At 34.3% G+C, this 25,605-nt stretch overlaps 1 protein-coding gene across 1 annotated transcript; it reads left to right on the top strand.

Annotated features, from left to right (window-relative positions):
• Positions 1–4,666: 4,666 nt before the first annotated feature.
• LOC149789631 (uncharacterized) lies at positions 4,667–24,180 on the top strand. Its single transcript, XM_089973076.1, has 4 exons — positions 4,667–4,809; positions 21,995–22,131; positions 22,831–22,977; positions 23,210–24,180. Exons 1-4 carry the CDS (start codon positions 4,667–4,669, stop codon positions 23,293–23,295), a joined length of 513 nt encoding a protein of 170 aa, XP_089829202.1. The 3' UTR covers positions 23,296–24,180.
• Positions 24,181–25,605: the final 1,425 nt, after the last annotated feature.

The raw sequence follows: 25,605 nt of genomic DNA on the forward strand, positions 1-25,605 counted from the left end.
GATTGAAGTGACTCAAATGTCAGACCTGTACGATTGAAAAGATTGACGCATCCTCTGTATTACATGCTTAATGGTCCAATCAATATTGCAGTTGTATTTAGTTGAATGTAAAATCAATAGTATGTAAAATGAATTGTTCCAACTTGTCTTGAAACAGGTATATTTGCATACGGAACGTGTTTTCAATTTGGCATTACATATACAAAGAATTCTACAAAAGGTTTCTGAGGCTAAAAGTTGTAGAAAATACATAACAAAATGTATTATAAAATGCTTTAAAGTAATTAAGACTGAGGATAACGTCCATGTTTGGAATGTGATGCCCTGCCTATACGGAATTAAACACTACAACCATTCTAAAGAATAACGTATCTCTACATCTTATGGTCACCAGCACAAAGCCTTATTGATGGACAAAGATGTGACTGATAGACGAAAGAAATTATTGTCAACTTTATCTGTTATGAAGCGCCAATACTAGACAGTAACATATTTAGAGCTGAAGCAAATATCAATGTTTCTACACGATTAATCGATTTTCATTTGTGTAATTGGTGTTTATAGACACCAAGCAGCATTAAAATATGTGAATTAAGGTATCAGAAGGAAATTATGTTCCATATTAGGGGTCTTTAGTAAATCATTTGACGTTCCAAACTGATATGATCCTTATTCTATCCAGTTTTCATTGATAAGACTCTTATTCTTTCTCTTGTTGGCATAGATATGGCCCCTATTTTATCCCATCCTTTTTTTATCAGCTTACCGTATTACACACTATCTACACAAGTGTGTCGGAATGCCACTGAACAGAAAATGGTGTCGAATGTTCAGAATTTCAACATCATGATTATACCGCGAGTCGGAATTTCAATTTTGTACGTTTTTGCAAGTTTAATTTGTTCCTTGGTAAACTAATGCAGTAATGCATGGTTTACATATTGTATTATTTGTGTTTTTAACAAAATGTTTCCAAACTCGCCTTGGTAAACAAACGTAAATTTGCATACCAATTTTCTATTAAAATAATTAGAAAAAGACATTTCGATTAGATATGTAAAGGTAATAATTTAGGTTCTTGACCTTCGTATGTTCAGTTTAGTTTGAGTTACTCACCGGTTCCTTTCCTAATCATATATCTTACCAGATGCAAAAACATGTTTGAGATAATTAACTACACATGTTTAGTTGTACTAATCATATTCCAGAATGTGATACCATTTCATTATGCATTCAAAATGCTATCACACTATATTGTTATCACTGAGCTTCCTAAACTCCTGGAATGATTGCCACCAGAAGTTAGATATAGATTCATTTTAAAAACCAGATATAAATAAATTGTATAAACTTTGTGAGAGATGTAGTAAAACACAGCTAAAACAAAACCAAACAATAAATATGCTGTATAAACCACATTCCTTAAATAAATAAGATTTACTCATCATACAATGCATTCATGTATTTAACATAAAAATGATTCAATCTCTGTTGTCAAAAATCTACGAACTCAGTAAAACTGTTCCACTGTTATTGACACTGGTATGGTATGAAGTCTGTTTGAGGTACACCCTTCTTGAGGTATACATATGTCAGGTATTCGTTTCCGATGTGCAATCGGCAAAATATCAGCTCATCCCTGTGATTTGTTCCACACGATGAATGACGCTCGCTTATAGGTTTTTTTTAATGTTCTCAAGTTTGTTTGTGGAGTCTTCATTCCACATACAGTGCCAATTATTACAACCATGCTGATGTATACTTTATTTGAAGTCTGTATACGAAATCATCTTTCGCAAAACAGGAGCCTGGAAGTCAGCTTGAGCTCCTTTATCTATCTTTTCAGTACAATTTATATAGATGTAACTAGTTCTCCAAAATATTACTCCATGAAACGACTTATTGTGATGTCCAGTTAGTCCCTGCATGTGACTAGTTATATTATTGCATGAAAAGACTTCTTGAGATGTCTTGTTGGTCCAATATATATATATATATACTTGTAAATTGCAGAATCGCCATTAGGGTAAAATATTCCCCCAGTACCCAAAACCTATCTCTGCTTTCGTTGGAACTGTACAGTTTGCTTTCCTGGCATACGATGGTTTACTAGAAGTAATTAATAAGGCATTGTGCGATGCAATAATCTTTAACGTGCTATCATTTATTTATTGCTAAATAATCTGAAAGAAACCTCTCTGACCTGGAAACACTTTACCATCGACAAAACAGTACAATTCTGGTCTGCATTAAGGCATCTGGTGCAGGTTTGTTTCGGTGTGTTTATTTCAATAATTTCGTCTTGGAAAGAAACAAATTGGATATCAGACGATATAGCTTTGTCGAAAGCGGTAAACTCAAGATGTCGTTTGATGATAGTACCGTGTAGGGAAGAAATATGCCAATGATACTGATGTGTGTACATCAGTTTATAATGTCTGATATAGATCAGGGAATGTTTGATACAATACACAAACGATTCAAGATGTTGAAGCTGAATGTTGCAAGTACTGATAATTAGAGTCATTGCTCTTTTAGAAACATAAAGGTATCGTGAATGTCAAGAATGGACAAATTGTAGTAGTTTCATTTATCAACAGAATCTCGCCAAGGGGATCCCAAACAGTCACGCTATTAGTGTCGTTAATTAAATAAGAGTATTTCTATAATACAGTCTCCATTCTTGCGTGGCGTGTCTATGCTATTAAACGACACATGTATTGTAGTTCATCTTTGAGAATATAAATATGTATTTAGAGTTACATGTCTTTGAACCCATATATACAGGAGTTCCTCCTTCTATCTGTTCAATTTGCTTCGAAACAGTCACACGAAACATTGAAGATATTGGATGCATTCGACACAGCAATTACTGCAATGAACTTTTCTTGAAACTAGAAAACGACAGTGAGCAGCCGTCTGGTTGTTTACATCAAGAGCTTCGGTTGGTTTGAAATGCTAAGACATTGATAGTGTCAAGAACCCATGACAATAATCTCGTTACATATTATCAATTAATGAATGAAATGACTACGCTTTGTGCAATTTTTATTCTTGGTGCTTTTGTTTATAAAATCGTTGAATATGTGAATAATATAATAGCAATATGCAAATGTACCAAATTTCATTAATGTTTCTAAAACAAATTAAGTTATAAAAGAGAAAAGCAAATAGAACCTAAACGTTTGGAACATGACCTGGAATATATAACCACCAATTTATAAAGAAAAACTGCTTTTAATGAAGTCTAAGTACGCTAAAAATCACCTTTTGATCTCAAATGCTTCTTAAAGTTAAGGAAAGGTTTTAGAAAACTTAAAATATTGCTCTTAAACATGTAATATCTAATGTGGTACACTTTGAATTAATAGTATAGAAGCAAATAAAGTTTCATTCACAAAGCTGAAAGGGCTTTATTGTTTAGATCAGAAATGAATGTGTGATTTAAATCTAAAAACAGTGATCAGCGACACTGACATTTAAAATTGGACCACCAGTATTGCACATAATACACTACTTAATGATGATATACAAGACTCAACTATATATGTTTGAAGTTTGACACTGGAATAGAACATGTGGGGAAAAAGATTTCATGCAGACTTGTGTCCTAATGTGATTGGCAACACTCGTTGAAATGATGATTCGTGAGTAAACCAAGTTTCAACCGTTTACCTCAGAAAGTTATCAATCATAAAGTGGAATGTAATGTTTAAAATACTGAGCCTAAGCATATGATATGCAATGAAGTAATTGAAAAAATGTCCAATTATTATGGACCAAGTGTAATCCCTTAATGTCAAACAGTTATAGAGTGGATATAAACGTAAGTACATATGGATGCTATGCTTGCAGCTTTTTCTAAATAGTGGAGGATTAACATTCTGAAGACGTGGTTCATTTTGCTAAACATGGCAACATTCCCTGTCTTTCAGAGAAGTGGGAGATCCAATAGAACATCAATTATGAGGGTTATTGGCTTGGGTAGACTCTCGCCATAATCAATAGATAGTGTGCATCTTATATTAAATTAAATTTATTATCATGATGGCCTGTGTCCAAAACAAAATCTTTATATCCTGTGTGATCTGGATATCTGTCATTTTACTGCACTAGAATGAGAGATGGAGTTGACCGAATAGTGGAGCAAACAATAAATTGAATTTAATTACGTGTACTTTCTTGGCATGGCAAACAACTAAGTACTGATAATCATATAACCATAATGTTAGATTTTAGCACTCTGCACCATCACCGCTAAGTAAGCGCCTGATCGGTCTGTCGTTTGGATTTTTAACGTAGCTTTAAAATATTTTCAATCATATCGCTACGATGTATGGAGTGTGGGAGTTTATAGTGAGGTCTAGCACTGGGGCATGATGCTGCAGACAGGTAGCATTTTGTCCCCCCCCCCAGCCGCATTATTCTGACTCCAGGCCGACGAGTCCTAACACAAATTCTTAATTCTGAGCGCCTAGCGAGGCGCTGTTAGTACCATCTTGATAAGTCGTTGGTATGATTTTACCGGGGTTCAAACCGACGACCTCCTGCATCCGAGGCGGACGCTCTGCACATTAAAGGTAATTACATTGAAGCAGCACTTTTGACAAACAAAGTATTTTGCTCTCTGCGGGTGATTATCAAGAGAGTAGATGACACTGACCGTATGCATGTCAGTGGTGACAATTACTTTGATGGTAGTCAGCAAGAGAAGTCTGATAAAATGGCTGAGAATCGGGGAAATGAAGAAGAATCTAGTCCCCTTAGTATTTACAATTGGAAACATGAAACCATAATATCGAAAAAATGGTACGGGATAGAGGTTCAAATAAATTAATTTTGGGGCAATTGTAAACACAGTGTGACAGGTTGCATTACAGATGAATTATATGTAATGATAATAATATTACCTTCCCGAATGGACGGTTATATCAACAAGAATTTTCCACAGAAAGACTTCTTATGATGTCTCGTTTGTCCGAAATTAAAATAATGCTTATCTGACGTCCAGTATGGCTTCCGCGGCAGACATCTTGTAAACCTTGTTATCGACATACCTATTAAAGGGAAAGTCATATTGACGTCGGATTTTTCGCAGAAAGACTTCTGTGATTGTTCTAAATGAAAATCGTGGGGATTTGATTTCCAGTATGAATGCCATATCAGCCAGATTTAAAATTGTATTATCTCTACACAACCTGAACATGAGGTCATATTGATATGAGGTGCCCACTATACTCCTTCTTGTGATGATGAGGTGCTTCTAAAATAAATTTGTGCCGTTCGTACACCCAATATGGCCGCCACAGTGATCATTATGAAGGCTTATTATTGCTACTCCTCCTGAATGATGGTAATATGAAGATGAGTGTTCACCTGAAAGACTTCTTGTAATGTCTACTACTTGGATCTAAATGAAAATGAAGCCGATTTGACAAAGTCATCTTGACATTGTGCTTTCTCGTCCATGACGTCTTTTTGGTTGACACTGTAAATGGTGTCGAAATTATATCCAATATATCCAATATATCCACTACAGCAGTCATCTTTTAAACCTTGTTATCACTGCTTCTCCTTAACAAAGAGACAGTCTGGCATCTAGTTGTCACCATGATAATCTTATCAAGTTCATAAACGAAAATCCTGCCGAATCCTATATTACTACTGTTATCATCTTGAAGATTTTGCTAGCCCTGACATTTCAAGAATAGGTGGTCTTATCAACATGTTTTATTTTCCCTCTCAAACGAAGGTACAATGTTATTCACCCGAAATGACAATTTTGTCAATCCGAAGTCCAATATGGCCTGTACGGCAGTCATATTGAAATAGTGTTATGAATACTTCTCCTGAACACATGGTTATATCAGTATGATTTTTCATTGAAAGACTTGTTATGATGACTGTTGGCTATAAATGAAAATGGTGTCGATGTGACCTGCAATACAGCGGTGCAATGGTCATTGGAAAATCTTTCTATCGCTAGCTCTTCTGGAAGGCGGCCATTTTGAAAACTTTGCTATTGCTACATCTCCAAAAATAGATTGTCATATTAATAGGGGGTGCCAGAAGACTTATTATAATGTATTGCTGGTCCGAAATTAAAATGGTGCTGATCTGACATTAAATATGGGCACCAATGTGCCATCTTGAAAATGTTGTTATCACTTCTCCTCTTATATTTAAAGTGAATTCGAGTTAGAATTTCATTAACATAATTCGCATCGTACCTATTTGGAAATTTAACCCGAATGGATGGCTACATCAACATGGTCTTTTATCATTAGACTTTTTATGTTATCCAGTTTGTCTTAAATGAAAGTGGTATCAATCGTGCATCTGATATGGCTGCATTGATGCCTGTCTTGAAAATCTGACATGGCTTTTCTTCGTTAATGGATAGTCTTACTGACATGCGGATCTCATCAAAACACTTCTGCATTATTTTCTATGAAAATAATGTCAATCTGACATCCAGTATATATCACGAATACATGAGAAGCGGTGTGGAAATGTGAACTTAAAGTTTTAATAAAATGTCAACCGCTTTTTTAATACACAGTCAACCGCTAACTTCATATATATGGAGAGAGTGTATGTCCCCAAATTCCGTTATAATTTACAGGCACATGTTAATGGATTTTGTGTGCTCTTTGACGAATATCAAAGTTCTACTGCTAAGAAGAAGAATAACAAAAGAAAGAAGCAAAAGAAGAATGATCATGAAGAATACGACGATGCTGATAATATAATAATATGAGAAAAATCGAGCATACATTAAACTGATATTTGAAACCCAAGTGCGTCCGTGAAGCATATGTTATGCCTATTTAACTTATTTTGCGTGCTTGAACTTTGTGATTGAGTGAGGGTAGAAAAGTTATAATTTTTCTGACTTGATCATTTTTTAAGAAAGGTATTCAGTAATATATGAATCCATTATCTAGCCTTATTTAGAATACTTAGAATGTTCTGGAAAAGAGCTTTTGACCCATAACCTGGTCATTTTATTGTACCTTCATTTTTTATATAAGGTCGAGGTAAACATTCCTCCTTTACGTTCAGTCCGTGTAATTATTTAATGTTGTGTTCAGATATAATCTGACTGGAATGATTTACTTTTAAACAAATTGAATTACTAAGTGATCATTGACAATTTTAGATAAAATCACTACTTTGGGATTATTTGTAATTCATTCAAAAATATTCAGGATTATATAATTTTGATACATCAAAATTATTGGTACATCATCCTATTAAAGAATATAGGTACACGAGCACTCGGAATTCGATATAAGTTTGGACTTGTTATAAAATTCGTCTTAAATTCTAACTTTGTAACTTAGAGAACTCAATTTATTTGTTGCTTTAATAAGCTTGTTGGTTTTCTTCTTTCTGTTACGTAGGTTGAGACAACAGAGTCGAAACAAATAACCTTAATGACTACAAATTTATTTAAAGCACTTGCAACTAACTGGTGAATTAAATAAGAATGTAATGAACGCAACAAACTGTGTTATTTTTTCCTGTCAATAATACATACCTTGATATGTTTTAATTAAAGGCTGAAGACACTGTATCACACTTTGAATAATGCAGACCTTGGTATTTTTAATTAACGAATGATTTAATTCACTGCTTGACATCAGTTGAATAATATACATAGGTTGTACACGGACCAATAGATTAGACTATCAACAATATGGAAAAGATGAAAACACTGAATCGACTGAATTCGTCAAAAAAGTTCATTAAAGAAGCATAGAAGATAATATACACATTCTCCGAAATTTTCACTGGACATTTTGACAAGTTGGATAACTGGAATTGGTACTAGAATTCGAACAGAATAAATTGGGACAGATTTACGAGCAAGGAAAAATAAAGAATTTGCAGAATATAGTGCGTGAAAACGTAAAGTCACAAAAGGAGAGATATATTAATTATTCATCAAATGTGTCTGAAAATTTGATGCTTCTTGCGATACATGCTCCAGAGCTATAATGACGAAGATGTATCAGAGAATTCCAATTAAATAGACGCTTCCGAGCCATAAGTGCAAGATTGGCATCCAAACTCAATGTATCTTACAGAGCACATTAACGGGCTGCAAGAGAGAGGCATATATATATATATATATATATATATATATATATATATATATATATATATATATATATATATATATATATATATATATATATATATATATAAGTAATTAATTAAGTAATTGATAACATAAAATGCGAAATATAAAATAAACGGATGAAATAATAGAGTTCATCTGAGGAAAGATATAGAACAGGCTAACAGGAGCCCTAGTATGTAAAATATTTAAATATAATCACTTACAGAAACAAAATGAAACCCATCTTGACATAACTATCCACTGAGAGGGAGAAGCGTTAACGAGATTTTCAAGATGGACACCATTCGGGATATCTGAGCAGCACCGTTTTCGTTTAGGATATTGACTAGACCATGCGATGGATGTGTGTGCAAAGTTTCATGGCAATCTTCCAAGTATTTTAACAGTAGAAGAAACATTTAGCTTATGAAAATGGACGGACGACAGACCATCCGATAAGTTTTTCCAGCCAATTATTTAGCATAAATATGTAGCAAGTCAATAAATGCGGCCATGGATATTATACACGCGGTCTATTTCTTTGATTGTCTCCCTTTATCATATTGATAAGCTGATTCAGTTATATCTTTGGAATGAAATAATCTATAATGTGTTTTTGCTATGTTTGTGAATTTCTTTTCCTATTGTGCTGGTCTGATAGTATCCTTTCTTGTCATTTTGTATTCACTGAAAAGGATTGAGGAAAAATAAGTTGTGAGCGGAGAGAATTACTTTAAAACGTTGTGTTGCCCATTTCCTCCCATCTTCACTAGCCAATGTTCCGATGTGTTAACCTTATCAACACTTTAGCGAATGAAACAGATGATTCAGTGCTTCGAGTCTGTGAAATTCATTGGATGCGTCGGCAGACACATCATCTGGTCAAAATCAATTTATTTAATTTTAACAATATTGCTACATGATCGATATAAGGGGAGCACACAACTGGAATGGACCGATAAATAATAAATTTTCCACTGCCGGTCTGTGTTTGTGCAAATACATTATTTTCCTAAAATACACATGTAATTGCTACTTTCTGCTACTTTCGATGTTAGATTGACTAAGTAGCCATTGATGTCAATTTCTCAACTATGTTCGGCCGATGTACAAAGTAACACTGCACCGCTGTTACACGCTATTGCTTAGTTGGCATTACATACTAAGGGAGACAACTCATGAAATCCAATAATGCCGCTATGACAAAGCACTCAAATATCTAATTGTTCGGCCAAGGTGTAGATAGGGTTAACACATCATAACCTTGGCTAGCGATTTTCTCTTGTACAGAATATATCTTTGTTTAGTTCTTGTCTGTGATTATTTGACATATGTAAATTGAAATTAAAAAGCCCATTATACAATTAGTAGTAAGAAGTACATTGACATGTTTCTTAACAACATTTAAGTGCATTCTCCGCCTACTTTGATGGCTGTCTTACTTGAGAGCTTACTACATATAACATATCTCTCTTTACATACGTATCTAAATATCTGATTGTTTGGCCAAAGAGTTGAAAGGGTTAACACGTCATAACCTTGGCTAGCGATTTTCTCTTGTATCGAATATATTTTTGTTGAGTTCTTGCCATTGCTTATTTGACATAAGTCAATTGAAACTGAAAAGCCCAGAATATCCTTAGTAGTGACAAATATATTGGCATGCTTCTTTATAACATTAAAGTGCATTCTCCACCTACATTGATGGTTGTCTTATTACATATAACATAACTCTGTTTATAGTCAATATTTGTAATATTTTAAATTGACTTCTCTGTCGGCAGAGTTGGGATGTAGATAGATTTGAAACCATGTTTTCAATCATATTTGGGATCTAATCCAACATTTCTTGCTGTATTCCACAAAATCACTTATAAGGCAATCTTGGGATAGATTCCAAAAGAATCTACAACTAGGCAAGCGAGGATTAATCCCCAAAATCTCTCATTAGGAAAATTCTAGATTGATCCCTAAATTCTGCTACAAAACTGACTTGCAATTCTTCACTAAAACCATGCCAAAATAAACGCTCGGGTTTGATCAAAACATCTCAACATCTCATGCCAGAAAGTCTTAGGATCAATCATTTCGCCGCAAACTTTGGATCAGTGCCAAAAGTGAGATCGATCCCAAATAAGCAAACATGGGAACAATCCCCAAAATGTCTTGCTTAAAATTGTAGAAAAGTGACTTTTGTCGCTGGCGCACATGGGATCAGTCCCAGAATCACTTTCAGGTAAGCTTGGGACCGATCCCAAATGACTCCTTATCACACATGGGATCCACTTGCAGAGATTCACTACACTGTATTTTAGGAAAACTTGAGATTGATCCAAAACATGTATACGTTTAGCAAAACTGAATCTGCAAATTTGTTGTCATTTGTGAGACCAGTACCAAAATACGAGTGCGAAAAATAAATATACTTATCTAACCCTCCAAAAATATGGTTAAATTGACTAAATACAGCGTAATTGTTTTTGTCAGTGACTGATCTCTAAAGGATTTTTTTCCTCAATTGAAATATTGTAGGGTAAACAGCAAAGTGGTTTCTGGAATGCATAAAACTATTAAGATACATCATTCATGATAGACTTTTTGCCGTTGATATTACTCAGTCATGAACTTAATTGCGATACAGACTGTAGCGTAGTTCTAAAATTATACCTCTTATGACAGAAGGATCTTAAATTCATCAGTAGCAGCACACGGTTTCACTAGGATAAATGTACATGCATGTAAATAAAACCTTAATTGGATATATTATTTTGTTGTGTACAAATAAGTAGCCATCAATATATGTCGCCATGGATATTATACACGGGGGCGATCTTAAGGCTAGTTTTTTTTAATGTCTACCCCTATCATATTGATGAACTCTTTCAGTTATATTTTTGAAATGAAATAAACTATAAAGTGTTTTTGTTATTTCTGACAGTTTTGTTTGCTATGGCGGTGACCTGAAAGTCTCCATTCCTGAAATGGATTTGAACAAAATTAATTTATGAGTTGAGAGAATTACTTTAAAATGCTATATTGGCCATTTGTTCCCATCTTCGATATCCAAGGGTCCGATGTGTTAACCCTATCTACACCTTGACCGATCGATCAGATAATTCAGCTTCGGGTCTGTGAATTTCATTGGATGTGGCAGCAAGCTACCGCATCCATTCAAAATCAAGTTTTTAAAATTTCAACACTGGTCCTACACGATTGATACAAGGGTAGTACACAACTGCAATGGACTGATATATAATCAATTGTCCACTGCCGGTCCGTGTTTGTACAAATACATCTTTTCCCTAAAATACACATGTAATGGCTTCTCTCTCATACACACTTATACTTTATAAGTTAGACTTACAAAGTATCCATTGATGTAAATTTCCTCCACTATTTTCTACCGATGTACAAAGCAACAATGTACCGCAGTTACACATTATAGGTTATTTGCTATTACATATTAAGGGAGACAAGGCAAGAAATCTTATTGATGTTCCTATGAAAAAGCAGTCAAACATCTGCTTGATCCGACATGGTGTAAATAGGGTTAACACATCGGAACCTTGGCTAGCGAATATGATTTCTTCCTGTACAGAATATATATTTGTTCAGCTCTCGTCTGTGCTTGCTTTGTATATATCAGTTGAAATTAGCAGACATAATATCCTTAGTAGTAGCAAAGAAACTAACATGCTTCTAAACATAATTCAAATGAATTTTCAACTTACACTGATGGGTGACTTACACGAGCTTACCACATATAAAATATCTCTATCTGCAGAAAAACACTTGGGGTCGACCCTAAATGATTCCTTATAACAAACTTTGGATCAATCATAAGAGGCTCGTAGTTTGCAAAGTTATAATAGATTCACAACAATTTCTTTCAGGAAAACTTGGGATTGATCACAAAAAATTGTACACTTACTATAACGGTATCTGCAATTTGTTGTTTATTACTAGAACCAGTACCAACACATGATTGCGAAGAGCCAACATTGTTATCAAACCCTCTAAAATTATTGTTAAATTGGACTAAATACGGACGTTTTCTGGAACCAGTACCAACACATAAGTGCGAAGAGCCAACATTGTTATCAAACCCTCTAAAATTATTGTTAAATTAGACTAGTTTTCTGGAAGGTGACTGTTCAAAAGAATATTTGCATATTTTTTCTTCAGTTAAATAATTGTTGGTTAATTCTAACTTTTTTTTTTCACCTTCTACGTAATATGGGAGATATCGAGTTATCTGTCTCTGTATGTTGGTATGTTTGTGCGATATATGACTGCCAGGTAGATTCTTTGCTGAGCATAACTATAAGATCGTTCCTAATACATTTGAACCCAGTGCATACTAATTATACCAACAGTACAGCAGAAACTTTTGCAATTCTGATATCTTCAGGATCAAATAATTTTTGTGATTTATACATTTGTTTCATCCTCACATACACGATTGTATAATCTTCGTATAATGTGTAATTGTGCAAGAAAGGACAATATTGCTATGCCCCTTCTCTAACTGCCTTTCTCTGCCTTTCATTATAAGTCAGTAGAGTTTTATTTCATCTTTCAGATATGTTGAGTGTTCGTATGCTCTCTGTAATAAAAGTAGTCAAATATTGTCTTTTCTTTTGCATGTATTTTCATTGATTCTGTCGGTCAATAAACCATGTATTAACTATAAAGTGACTATGTTGTTTTATATTTTTGTGATAGTGTTCACATTTCTAGTATCGTAAGTTCCTAAACCTCTTTTAACTAAATTAGCCTTCACCGTGCATGCAAATGGACTGTCACGATGTATAAAACTAATTTACATTGAGCCATTTGATCAAACAGTTTGATTTTGTAATGGTTTAGATGAAAATAATACACTGTATCCGAAGCAAACTAATGTTTATATGGATCCGAGAGGGGATACTGTAACATAAAATCATTATTACGAAATATCTTAACTTTGATTGCACGAAATATGATGTATCTATAAAATTAATATGGTCATGTTCGCTCGGCCCAAAGTGCGTAATATACTCTCCGGCGTCATTTTCTATAGTAGAAGTCTTTGTAACAATTTTCAATAATTGAACTATGTACAGTTTGGTGGTAACTGTATTCGTTTCATCTTAGGACAAAATGTGTTGAATCTTATATCCATATTCCACGAAATGCAGTTTTGATGTTTAGGTTATCACCTGCGTCGAATATGAGAGATGTCCGTCTGTCTGTTTGTCTGATTTCTGAATGCCAGCATTTAGTTTCCTTGTGGAACATGACAATAAAACTGTAACTGGAATATGTAGAAATTTTTTCATTCGCATTAGACTAATAGTACAGCTGAAATATTTTGATGTTCGGTAATCTTGAGTTTCAATACTTTTTGTGATTGTTCAATTCAGATTCGTACTCCTTTCTCCACATCAACGTTTCCAGGGTAACAGACCTAACACGTACAATGTTATTATTTCAAGTAGTAATTTATGGAATGATTAGTCAATCAATACTTACAATGATTGTTTCCTTATATATATTGACACACGCGTACGATATGTGTACTTCATGTGAACTTGTTCTATTTTTATCAACGATTACTTATAAGGTGGATCAACACACCAATTCATTCATTCGCCGGTCGTGACTTTGTATAGATACTTATAGAGACAAATACAGTCTTTGCAGAAATGTTTTGCTTTATACATTGATCCTAATTTTAGTACGATAAAAAATTGTATAATCTTCGTATAAGCTGTAAAAACACTATAGAGACAAATACAGTCTTTGTAGAAATGTTTATCTTAGTACATTGATCCTAATTTTAGTATTATTATTTTACATTGTAATTTGGTGTTATCATTGTATCAAATCAAAGCCGTATTTGATGCAACTTTTCACCAGCAACATACTACAACTACGTAATGCTATTTGTAAATATTTGAATAGTTTAAAGGTAGGAAGTCCGAAAGAGAAATACAGGAACGAATCTCGCCCAGAACTATTATTGTTTCATGTAGTGATTTATTGAATGATTGATGGCTCTATACTTACGTTTAATTACTCCTCTTTTTACAGCTTCTTGAACAGATGTAGGATCTGTGCACTTCACTTGAACTTGCTCTATATTTACCAGCCGTTACGCATAAATGGGCTGAATGTTTACAAACATATAATGTAATGCCCCGGTCGTGACTGTTTATAGATTCTTTCAAAGACAACTACAGTCTTTGGAGAAATGTTTCTCTTTGTACATTGATCCTAATTTTAGTACAATAAAAGATTGTATAATCTTCGTATAATATGTAATTGTACATGAAAAGACTATATTTATATGCACTCTCTCTAATTTTCTATGTCATATTATAAGTCTGAAAAGTTTGATTTCATCTTTGAGATAAATTGGGAATTCGTATGATGTGGGGAAGGGAAATAGGGAACTATTTATTTTATTTTCGATATAATTTAGGGATTCTATCGCTAAAGAAACTATGTGATAAATTTAAGGTAACTGTGCTATTTTATAATTTTTGATATGATGTATATACAAATGTTTACATGTCTTACAAAATAACACAAATTGATCCTAATATCCCATGATTAATATATCTAACGAGCCAACATTACACTGTTTCAAGTTCCTATACGAACATAAGATAGCGAATTCTACAATAAGATACCATATTGTTTAATAGTTTGGGCTGATATGGTTTTTAATGAGGTCTTTATATGGGCTTATGACATTTCTTTTTCACTGTAAATGTTCATGATATTATTCCTTTATTCGTCTAAGTTAAAGATATCATTTTTACATTTCGTATTCCATAGTTTCTTGGCAATATACAAATACACACATTATCAAGGTAACTCTACGTCTTTGGCTGTATCTCTTCAATTGTGAAACTGAATGTCAACGTTCTATAGTTGCTTTAATAAACATCCCTGATCTATCTATTCCAGTAATAAAATTATACGAAAGTGGTTGAGACATTATATTTGTTTGCACTTTAATCCAATACCAAACGAGATGTGATATATGATATTACTACGTGTTTGTATTTTTCGATAAAGATAGTCTACATTATGCATGCAGAGTTTAAGGATTTTCATTGCTCTTTTCGTAACTTGAATTGTTTGTCTTACTACGCTTTCGAAGTTTGGTGTTGTGTAATCTTTAGTTTCACTACATTTTCTTTTTTTATATTTTCTGATCCGCATTTCATTTATCACTACATGTGTTTTTTGTATTATTATTGCATGTAGTGATTTATTGAATGATTAATGGATCTATACTTTTGATTAATTGCTCCTCTTTTTACAGCTTCTGGACCACATGTAGGATATGTGTACTTCACGTGAACTTGCTCGATTTTTGCTAACATTTACACAGATTGCTCCTCTATTTGCAGTTTCTGGAACAGATGTAGGATCTATGTACTTCACTTGAACTTGCTCTATATTTACCAGCTGTTACATATAAATGGACTGATTGTTTATAAACATATAATGTCATGCCCCGGTCGTGACTTTTTATAGATTCTTTCAAAGACAAATACAGTCTTGACAGAAATGTTTCTCTTTGTACATCGATCCTGCGTTTAGTAACATACACAATTTTATAATCTTATTGTCATGTCCTCCGTGTATTTAATTTGTATGACTTATATGTCGGAGGGAGAGAGATTTCATGCTTGATATAATTTAAGTGTAAGATGCATATAAAATAAACTTTGTTACAGAATGACCCAAAATGATATCTAATATCTCTAGTTTCATAACTCTGATACGAACATTAACTGTTTTAAGACACTTTTCAAAAAGAAGAAAGTGTCTGTTCACCGTTGATTCCAATAGTCTCTCACACAATATACAGCCTCAAATCTACCCATTTGATTAAGCCATTTACCACACAATTGCTATTGATGTTTTTCATTCGTTATATTTAGTCGAAGTCTTTATTTTACATTGCGATTTGGTGTCCTTATTTTATCAAATCAAAACCGTATGTGATACAACTTTGCAGCAGCAACGTACTACAACTACAGAATGTTGTTTGTAAATATTTTAATATTTTATAGGTAGAAAGTATCAATGAGAAATACATGGATGAATCTTTATTGATACGGTCTTGACAACCGACTTGCTTTTTAACCAGCAAGGAAACACAAAGCTTAAATCAGAAAGAAAATGAAACCCACTCGTATGTGAAATATGCATGGTATGAAGAAAGTTAGAGGGGGAGTTTAACGCGTTCTTTACTAGATATAGTTGCTTCTTGTACAATGGTACGTTAAACGAATATTTTACAAACCTGTTCAGTAGAAAAGCTGCCCCAATGTAGAAAGTGATCGGTGTTTGTTTATCAACATTCAGATTCTTTCTGGATAAAAGGGAGTAAATAACAAGATAAGTTCAAGTGAGGTACAATTATACTGCATGTATTGAATGACCTTGTACATCTATTATTTGATTTGGTTCAAGAGGATTAAGAACAAACGAAACATACGTCATCTCCCAGTGCTAAGGGATAGGTTGAAATGGAGATACAAAATAAAATAGGGTATGACCTGTGGCTAAAACAGAGTGTAAAGTTCGCGTAGCAGGTATAAAAGGCAGTAAACTGAATAAGCTTAAAATCAGTAACCTTGGTTTTGAACATAAGCAGGTTTCCATCGAACCAGGTAAGATATAATTTTATTATAAGTATCGTCTAAATTACGGAATTACATGACATTGAAAATTACAATAACGGAAACATTCAAAAGCAGATGTTTGTTCCAAATCTTGCACAGTTTCGGAAAGCATAGGATCCTTTCAGGACGATGTAAGATCCATAAACGTTCATGCCGTTTCAAATCTTCCCTGGCTGTTTAACGACTTCAGCAGTGTGTTGCTCTTGCTTGTCATCTGCTGTTATAAACAAATCATTGTTTTATATAATTTAAGATGTCGAAAATGAATTATTTTAAAGAAATATTAATTGGCAAGAAAGCTAGGGTGCCATTTACGTTGTATTTCATTATCTAACAGGAAGCATACGAAGTAAATAATTTGGTCCCAATGTTTGTATATGGCCAAGATAAAAAAGATATATGCAGGTATAAATACAGTTAATAGTATAATCAGGGGTTTAGTCTGTAGCCTTGCAAGTGAACATTCGCAGTTGCGTATGAAGGCAGAAAAGAAATGTTTGTTCGGTTATGTTTATGGAAGAGAACTCGCTAAACCTCAGTAGTTTATGACAAGATAAGTTAAAGGCGTAACAAAAAAGATGCATACTAAAGCTTGCTCTATGTATGTGTTTAGAAAGTACACCAGGTTAAAAGAAACTGTCAAGATGATATGGTTTCAAAATAAATAATAGAAAAGAGTGAGAAAAACAAGCTTGGTAGAATTCAACATATAATTTATTTCACTAGAGCACAAATGAACATGTAAAACGAACTTAAAGTACTCAAAACAAAATCCCAAATAATCCAGAATTTCTAACAAGTCATAATTAATAAAATTCGGAATAAATTTTAGTCATATTCCAAATAATTTTCCATGCTGTTTGTGTTGATGTGTCTGTAGTGTCCTACGGTCTCTGATGTACTAATGTACCAATGGCCTCACCTGTAAAGATTTGCCAACATTCTTTTATTAAATCACCGTAATATAATCCAAGGTTGCCTTGGTTGAATTCACTATTATGCTAATGTCTCTTTAAAAATTTTTTTAGGAGCACTTTGTTTTTCTAAAGAAGAATGAGCTGAATTAAACGATTTCACCCATCTCAAAATACCGAATACATAAATGATTCTGGCCCAAAATCTTAAACAAGATTTTTATTTAAAAAACCTAAGACACTAAAGATTAACATAGATGAGGGCCAAACGTTGATTGTTCTAGAAGAATGTAAGTTATAATTAGAAGGTCTGTTACAATAAAGCATGTGACAATCATCAGTACACCACATCTAGCTATGTGAAAACTAGCAATGTCTTTGATTCAGGCAAACATAATAATCCTAATATTTATCTTTCATTAAACCGCTTGGTTACAAAGCTTTCACTGATTTTAAACAAGGCCATCTACTAAATACAATCTTACGTAACCCATAATATGTAATTAATTAAGGCATCTATCGACCAGTGCAAACCAAATATACATAGCAATATCATTTCGAAAATATATTTGAAAATATTAACTTATCAATAACAATTGTAATGATGGAAAAGTCCTCAAACACGTGTGTGTGTGTGTGTGTGTGTGTGTGTGTGCGCGCGCACGTGTGTATGCGTATACACGTTGTTCCCAATCTGCGCAACTTCGGAAATGACCAGTGCCTTTTCAGGCTACAAATTCGGCTACAAATTCAAGAAATTCAACAATTGTCGTTCTCTCTTTATGTATGAATCCTTGACGAATATTCGTGCTATATCATTCGATAACGTTCAGTACATTTCTTTAAATGTGTACCACTTTGTTGACATGCCATAATCAGAGATATTTGCTAGAAAGAGTTACACTAGGTTGGATATATGAATAATGAAAAGGATAATATAAACGCTTAGTTTGTGTCATTAAAATATGTCCGTGTAATGGATTTAGGTTAGCGTTTTAGAAATAGTCTGTATAAAGCTCGTGGATGAACAAATGTTCTGGTATGATACTTTGTCTCGAGTTGGTTAAATTTATTTTGCAGAATATGGCTTCGTTTCTATTTGGATTACTTTGTCTGTGTATGCTGAGGTGAGTCATTCTTTCCGAGGATTTTTGTCCTCCTCCCCTCTTTCTGTCTCTCTCGCTCTAAAGGTATGTATGTTTATATTACGGTCATGGGTGAACCCAACTAAATAAGCTCTTCTGTTGACATTTTGCTATGGCGTTTTTCTATGGCATTTATAGATGTAGAAACAGGGACAGACCGTCTCAATTATCCATCGAAAGTGTAGCGAGGGGTTGAATACAAGAACGAAATGTATATTTATTCTATTTATCTAGTTGATGAAAATGTTAACATCAGGAAGGTGCAATATTTCCAATTATTATTTCTGATCATTTTAACCATTTAGATCTTAAGTAATGGAGAAGTGGAAACATTCATTTTTCTTTATACGTTTCTATTTTCAACACGCGCAATAAGTTATCTCTAAAATCTGTAGAATACACTTAAATTCATGCCTAGTGAGACAATGGTTGACGAATGTGTTTATTATTATTAATCGCCGAATAAATTCTTGAAGTTGAAACGACCTCCTACAATAGTATTACAGGTCTGCGGTAAGGTGTATTTCTATTATTTCTAGCTAAAGAGCATAGAAAAGAACAAGAATAAAGAACGCATCCTTTATTACCGACAGAAAAGACTAAAACATGTCTGCTTCTTTCACTTCAAAACTTTTCACGCAAGATATCGTTTCGAAGTATTTACCAATTGTTGAACAATATTTAGAAGTGTCTCTAATCAGAAGCCATGGCAGCTGACAATGAATATTAAATATGCTTCCTTGCAAAAACAGATACATGTCAGTTTCAGAAACACAAACCGCTTTCGTTTGCTGCGACATCAAATTGTAATTTAACTTTCAAAAGCATAGACGAAGAGTGTATAACCTGTATGAGGCGATGAAATTTACGAAAACAATTTACATCTCAAAATATTTAGAGTTTCCAGGACTAATTAGCTTACGTGAGTAGTTAATGGGGCACTCTAGGGACAATGGGACTTATCATTAAAAACATGGTCGCGGCACTCTGGGCACAATGGAAATTGAACATGGGGAATACAGGAACGGCACTCTGGGGACAATGGGAATTTAACATGGTGGGTCTGTCTAGGGACAATGGGAATTAAACACAGGGAATTTTAACATGGGTGGGACTATAGAGGGACAAAAAGTATTGGGCCTGTCTAGAGACGAGAGGAAAATACATTACAGACAAGAGACAATAGATAATAGACAACAGACAAGAGACAAGCACTTATACAACATTTAAAAAAGTTGGGGAGGCAAGAAAGCAATTTCTTTTCGAGACCTATGAGGGGCCCTGAAAAGGGCCTTTGGCTTCTTCTGTTTCTTCTTTTATTTTCTTCAGTTCTTCAGCCATCTTCTCATTTTTTCTAATATTCCTTTCTTCTTCTTTATCTCTGAGTCACGCAGAAATCAGGAATGTGAATGCCAGTCTCTCGCATGCATTCGACATCGAAAATGATGAAATTGTCTTTCTTCTTGTGGTCATCATCTTCTTCTTGTGGGAGTTGGTATTTTTGAATGTAGCATTGATGTTCCAAGTCAACGATTTGGTGGCAAATGTAACATTTTTTCTTTCCTGAACATACGTGTGCCTTGGGACTATTGGTACGTATGCCTTGTGCACAAGTGGGGCACAATTTCAAGAGTTGACAAGCAAATTTCTGCTGTGAACCTTGCGTCTTCAAATGTTGTTGGTTTCCGACAGGGCTGACAAAAGTGCGCTGACAAGCAGGGCAATGCACTCGTTCTTGTCCTTCGTCCTGATAGGGTTGAGAGGCCACACATCCTGAGCATTTCGATCCACAATGTTTGTGTTGCTCTGGATTGTTATAGCAATAGTCACATTTCTCACAGTAATACCTTTATCCCAGGAATCCGGTGATGCTAGCAATGGCATCGAAATGTTCATCGTGATGATAGATATGAATGTATTTTCCATCTTTAAAATCTTTGCCTCGAAACAACAGAGGTTCGCGCACTTCTTGAGGTTGCACTTTCAAGGTGTAGCGTGGAGCTAGGACATCTTGAATTGTTTGCATTTCAGAAATGCAACAGGGTGTGTCTTTGGACAGGCCGGCTTGTTGTAACAGGAGTTCTGCTTCACTTCGTTGTTTGGCTCGGTTCGATTTTATCGAATGTTATCCCAGGCTCTTTTTCATTCTACCGTGTCGTTCGTGTCGGCATGCGCTCGTCCTCGTGAAGGTAGCGATGGCTAAACACATCTGGTCTTGAGGGTTGTTAATTTGGACGAGGCTACGCTTCATGCTACGAAAGTCGTCTACCAATAACACTTTTCTGCCTTGTCCGGTCCCTTGGGGGAGAGAGAAGTGGGTCATGGGCAGTGTCGCTTTACCATCGGTGATGTGAAACTGGTCATTGGATTGTTGCACGTGTTGCACGTGTTGAATCTTGTCGATGACTTTGGAAGGTGTCAATTCTGCTGGGCTGCTAAACTCGATTCAAAGAGGGGACTTCAAGCTGTCGTGATGAATGGATAGTCTCAAGCGATCATCTTCTTTGCTTTGACATTGGTGTTTCAGTGTAGTTAACAAAGAATCCCACATCTCGGTGATGAACCCTTCTGTTTTCTCCAGCGGTATGTCGGACTTGAAATCTATAAACTTCACCGTGTAGGTGTAAGTTGTGGTTCTAAATTTTATAGAGGAGCGCTTTTCCGTCTCTCGAGTGTGATAGTACTTTTCAGGATTTACTGGCGAACCTTGGCTAGGTGAAGACTCTCTGGCTCTGGATTCTGGTTCACTCATGTCAACTTCAAAATCACTGGCATGAATTTGTGCCAAGACTTCAGCTACTGTACGAGACGATGCGATCGTTTCATCTTGACTGCAAAATGTCAAAGGACTACATGTTAAACACCATGGGTAACTTTATACCCACCATGTTAAATTCCCATTGTCCCCAGAGTGCCGGTCCTGTATTCCCCATGTTAAATTCCCATTGTCCCCATTAACTACTTTCGTGTTTTCAAAGCTTTACACACCGTTAAGAAACTTCTTTCTATAAATTGATCAATAATATGAACTACGCAGGTATTTATTAACGTAAAACTGGCTCCTTGAAAATGAGCTATCAGCTAGGAATATAATTCCATCTTGTTATTATAATGCAGTGTTGAAAAAATTAAAGGCGTTGAAAACGAGAAACAAATCTCGGGATTGTTCTCATGGATCGCTGGTCAAAGTGGAGACAGCGATACCATTGATCTTCAAGATTTGATAAAAGCGTACAGAAAGAATGATTTCAACAGTAAGTCTCTCTCAATTCTCTCTCTCTCTCTCTCTCTCTCTCTCTCTCTCTTACATACGGATCTCTGTCTTATATGTGATCTGTATATACACATCTATTTCTCCAGGCAACGCCTATGTACCTATAAATTTATCCCTGGCATAATTCGTTGATCTGTAAACCCAGATTATCAGATCTAGTATCAAGCTTTAAAATGATGATGGCAAGACGAACTTTGAGCAGAGATGTGAAGTTTGGAGATAGCAATTATGTTATTTGAGAATGTTCTACCTCACTTTTTCGCTCGAATATGAACTATTTCTTATAAAGACAATCGATATTGTTGTTTATCACGAAACCATTAATATTACGTAGTAGTTAAGGATATGAATCGAAAGGCACCTTTTGGTCGACGATATAGTTAAGCATAATTTTCATCCATAAATAATAAGGAACTAATGAAAATATTTATTCAATTGAATATTTTTCATGATTTATTTATTTCTATAATCGTCATAATTGTTTGAACCTGTCATCACGTAGGTCCATGGTTTGAATTAAAAGTATAATTCTTATGTCAAGGGAGATTTTAGAAATAAAATGTATGACGTTAACAATCCAGAGTAATACCAATAGTTAACGGTTGAACTTACATATGTTAGAAAATCGTCTGTTGGTAATTGCCATAGAAGAAATGAAGAATATAATTTTCATTTTCAGAAGATGGCTACTTATCGGAATTGGAGGTAAGAGCCGGTCGTCCGATAATTAACCTCGAACCAAGTTCCTATGCCGAAAAAATATTTGGCAATGTAAAGATAGATGAAAGTACCATTAAGGACCTTTTCTATGAGATGGATGGATCAGGTATGACCTAACAAAGTCTCCTTTGGTTTATCAGTTGCTGTCGTAATGATATACGTATCATAATCATTAAAGAATCACTGCCCAGCACTTTCTCTCGATGTAGCCAAGTTAGACACAATTCAATCGAATGCTTGTTACTCAACTGTATCAGTAATGTGGTTATAAGAGATTTATTTGTATTCTCCTGAAGCGATAATAGTTCTTTAATTATCTACTTTTCTATTTCTTTCAGACAAAGGGTGGGTCGACCTGTCTGAATTTGAGTATTTTTACAACAGAAAGGTTGATTTATTGGATTCGAGTGAGACGAAGAAATGAAGATAGATCAAGTGTACTTTCACCTCCAATGACAGACAACTGATAAAATGATTAAATTATATTTGGCTTTTAGAATCTTATGCAACGATGTCACAAGAATAAATGAATCAGCACATAAACCCATGAATCATTCAATCAATGAATCAAATCAACAAGCAATCAGTTGATCAATGGATGACTGAGTAAATGACACAATGAAAGAAACATATCTTCAATACATGAAACATGTTTACGGACAATAGAAACTGGACGGAACTGCATGGAAATTGTAGAAACTTCGTAGAATCTAGTTTTCAAGTAAAAGAACTACATTCAAATGTATGTGTACTATCCTACGGCATCGAGATACGGAAACTATATGTTCCATTTGTTTAATTAAACTTTGAAATTTGCAAATGTTAGTTTCGCTGAGCCTTTCACTAAGGACTATCAGTATTAATTCAACTCGCATACGAAAGCTACGGAAATCCCATAAAGTTAAAAAGCAATGACTTTAGATAACTAAATGACCATGACCTAACCAAAATTACTCAAAATAAATCATTCTCGTTACAAGCCTGTGTATGGAGAGAGGTTTAAATCCAGCAGCATTTTCTGCATTTACGTGTGCATGAAACGAGTGTTATAAACCAAGCAATTCATCCATTTATCGACTGGTCCAACGTTGTTCCCAAACAATTTGTACCTTGAGTCCTTTAACGATATTAGAATGTTTTAAAAAGACGAGTTTGTACTCATCAATGTTGGTTTATAAGTATAATAAATATTTACTATCGTGCAAAGATATTAGTGTAACAGCTTTCACACAACTTTAACTATTACAAAAATATAGCTAAATTACATCTACGGTACATGTTGACATATTGTATTTTACATATTCCTGATTTAATCTCTTCAATAAAATGTATTGTCTCCTGAAAATGTATTTTATGTTAGCATTAGTGTATACGTGATATAGAAAAACAACACAAACTTGCTAACATAGCAAGTAGTTCATGATAGGTGATAAAGTATATGACATGTATGTGAAGAAGAATATTTGTCCCATGGCATGCTTTTTATTTACACGTGCATGAAATGTGTTATCCATTCAGCATCTAATGAATCAGTCGCTATTGTCAATACTGATTGTTTCTAAGTGAAGTCTGTAAATATATATTTAACTGCAACAATGGAATCGTGATTCTATTTTAGTTGCATTTAGAGATTGAATATTTCAAAAGATTTATACTAAACTCTTGCTTTACACTACCCACATAGCCTTAATGTTTGGCTCCGTAACAGTTGTTTCATATAATCAGTACTGTAAGTCTTAAAATTACTCTGGAACTGCTATAAGATATACTAAAGCATCCATGTAAATTTCAATGTTAGAATAGCATTCAATATTGTTAAAACATAACCAAGCAACTATTATTATACAATACCGTTATAAGAAGAGTTAAATCACTATATACAGTGATTTAAACCTTATACACATAAACTGGCCTTGATGAATAATTTCAATTTTAACAACGACACTATGTCTTTTTGATTGATTTATTTTATTTCTGTCTATAAGAGCACATATTCGACAAGATTCATTCGAAATACAGAGGGAAAAACCTCATTTTTTGGACCCGGTTTTTTTTTCCATCCCAAAATTCGCTCGTGGAAAGAATGCTGGATTTTAGACCTTTTGGTCTCAGATCTAAAGCGGACCAGTCTGAACTGCACACAGACAGGTGATCCTTTGCAAAAACTAGGATACGGTGTGCATTCGGAATAAACAGCGGTTTCCATACGAAATGCAACTTTTACCCTTCAGCTCATGCACAAGCAAAATAACCAGTGGAAAATGAGGTCAGGGCCTGTCTTTTTTGTTTGAAATTATTGGTAAAGAAAACACAAACCATGTTGATCATTCTGTGCATAATGTTTGATGCGTTAAGTCTTCGATGTTTGTCCGTTTGTTTCTCTTGATACACGAGCAAGTAAGGTTGGTCCATCTTATGAATCATTATCGTTAGCTTTTGCATTATAGATAACAATATTTAGCATTCGTAAATCCTGATAAATAATCGCATCGTATATAATCAGGGCCAATAATTCTTTAGGAGCTATCGAATCAGCCTGTATGTGGTTATATTTTAAATACAGAATTCGAAATAGCACAGTCGCTGATTCGCTGAAACGTTTACCACACAATATTATTGTAATTTTGCAGAAGTGATGGTATATATACACAATAATAAATTTGAACCAATTTCTATTTATGGCTGTCTCCAGAAATATAGTACTAAAACTATGTATAAACGTTAGTGCGTTCAA

The sequence above is a fragment of the Sinohyriopsis cumingii genome, chromosome 10, assembly GCF_028554795.1.
Source record: "Sinohyriopsis cumingii isolate HCF-2022 chromosome 10, ASM2855479v2, whole genome shotgun sequence".
Classification (NCBI taxonomy): domain Eukaryota; kingdom Metazoa; phylum Mollusca; class Bivalvia; order Unionida; family Unionidae; genus Sinohyriopsis; species Sinohyriopsis cumingii.

Excerpts from the sequence above, each read along its gene's own strand:
- LOC149789631 (XM_089973076.1), top strand. The coding sequence starts at position 4,667 with ATGCATGTCAGTGGTGACAATTACTTTGATGGTAGTCAGCAAGAGAAG. Across the intron at positions 4,810-21,994 it reads ACCATAATATCGAAAAAATG|TGTTGAAAAAATTAAAGGCG; the intron begins GTACGGGATAGA and ends ATTATAATGCAG. Across the intron at positions 22,978-23,209 it reads CTATGAGATGGATGGATCAG|ACAAAGGGTGGGTCGACCTG; the intron begins GTATGACCTAAC and ends TATTTCTTTCAG.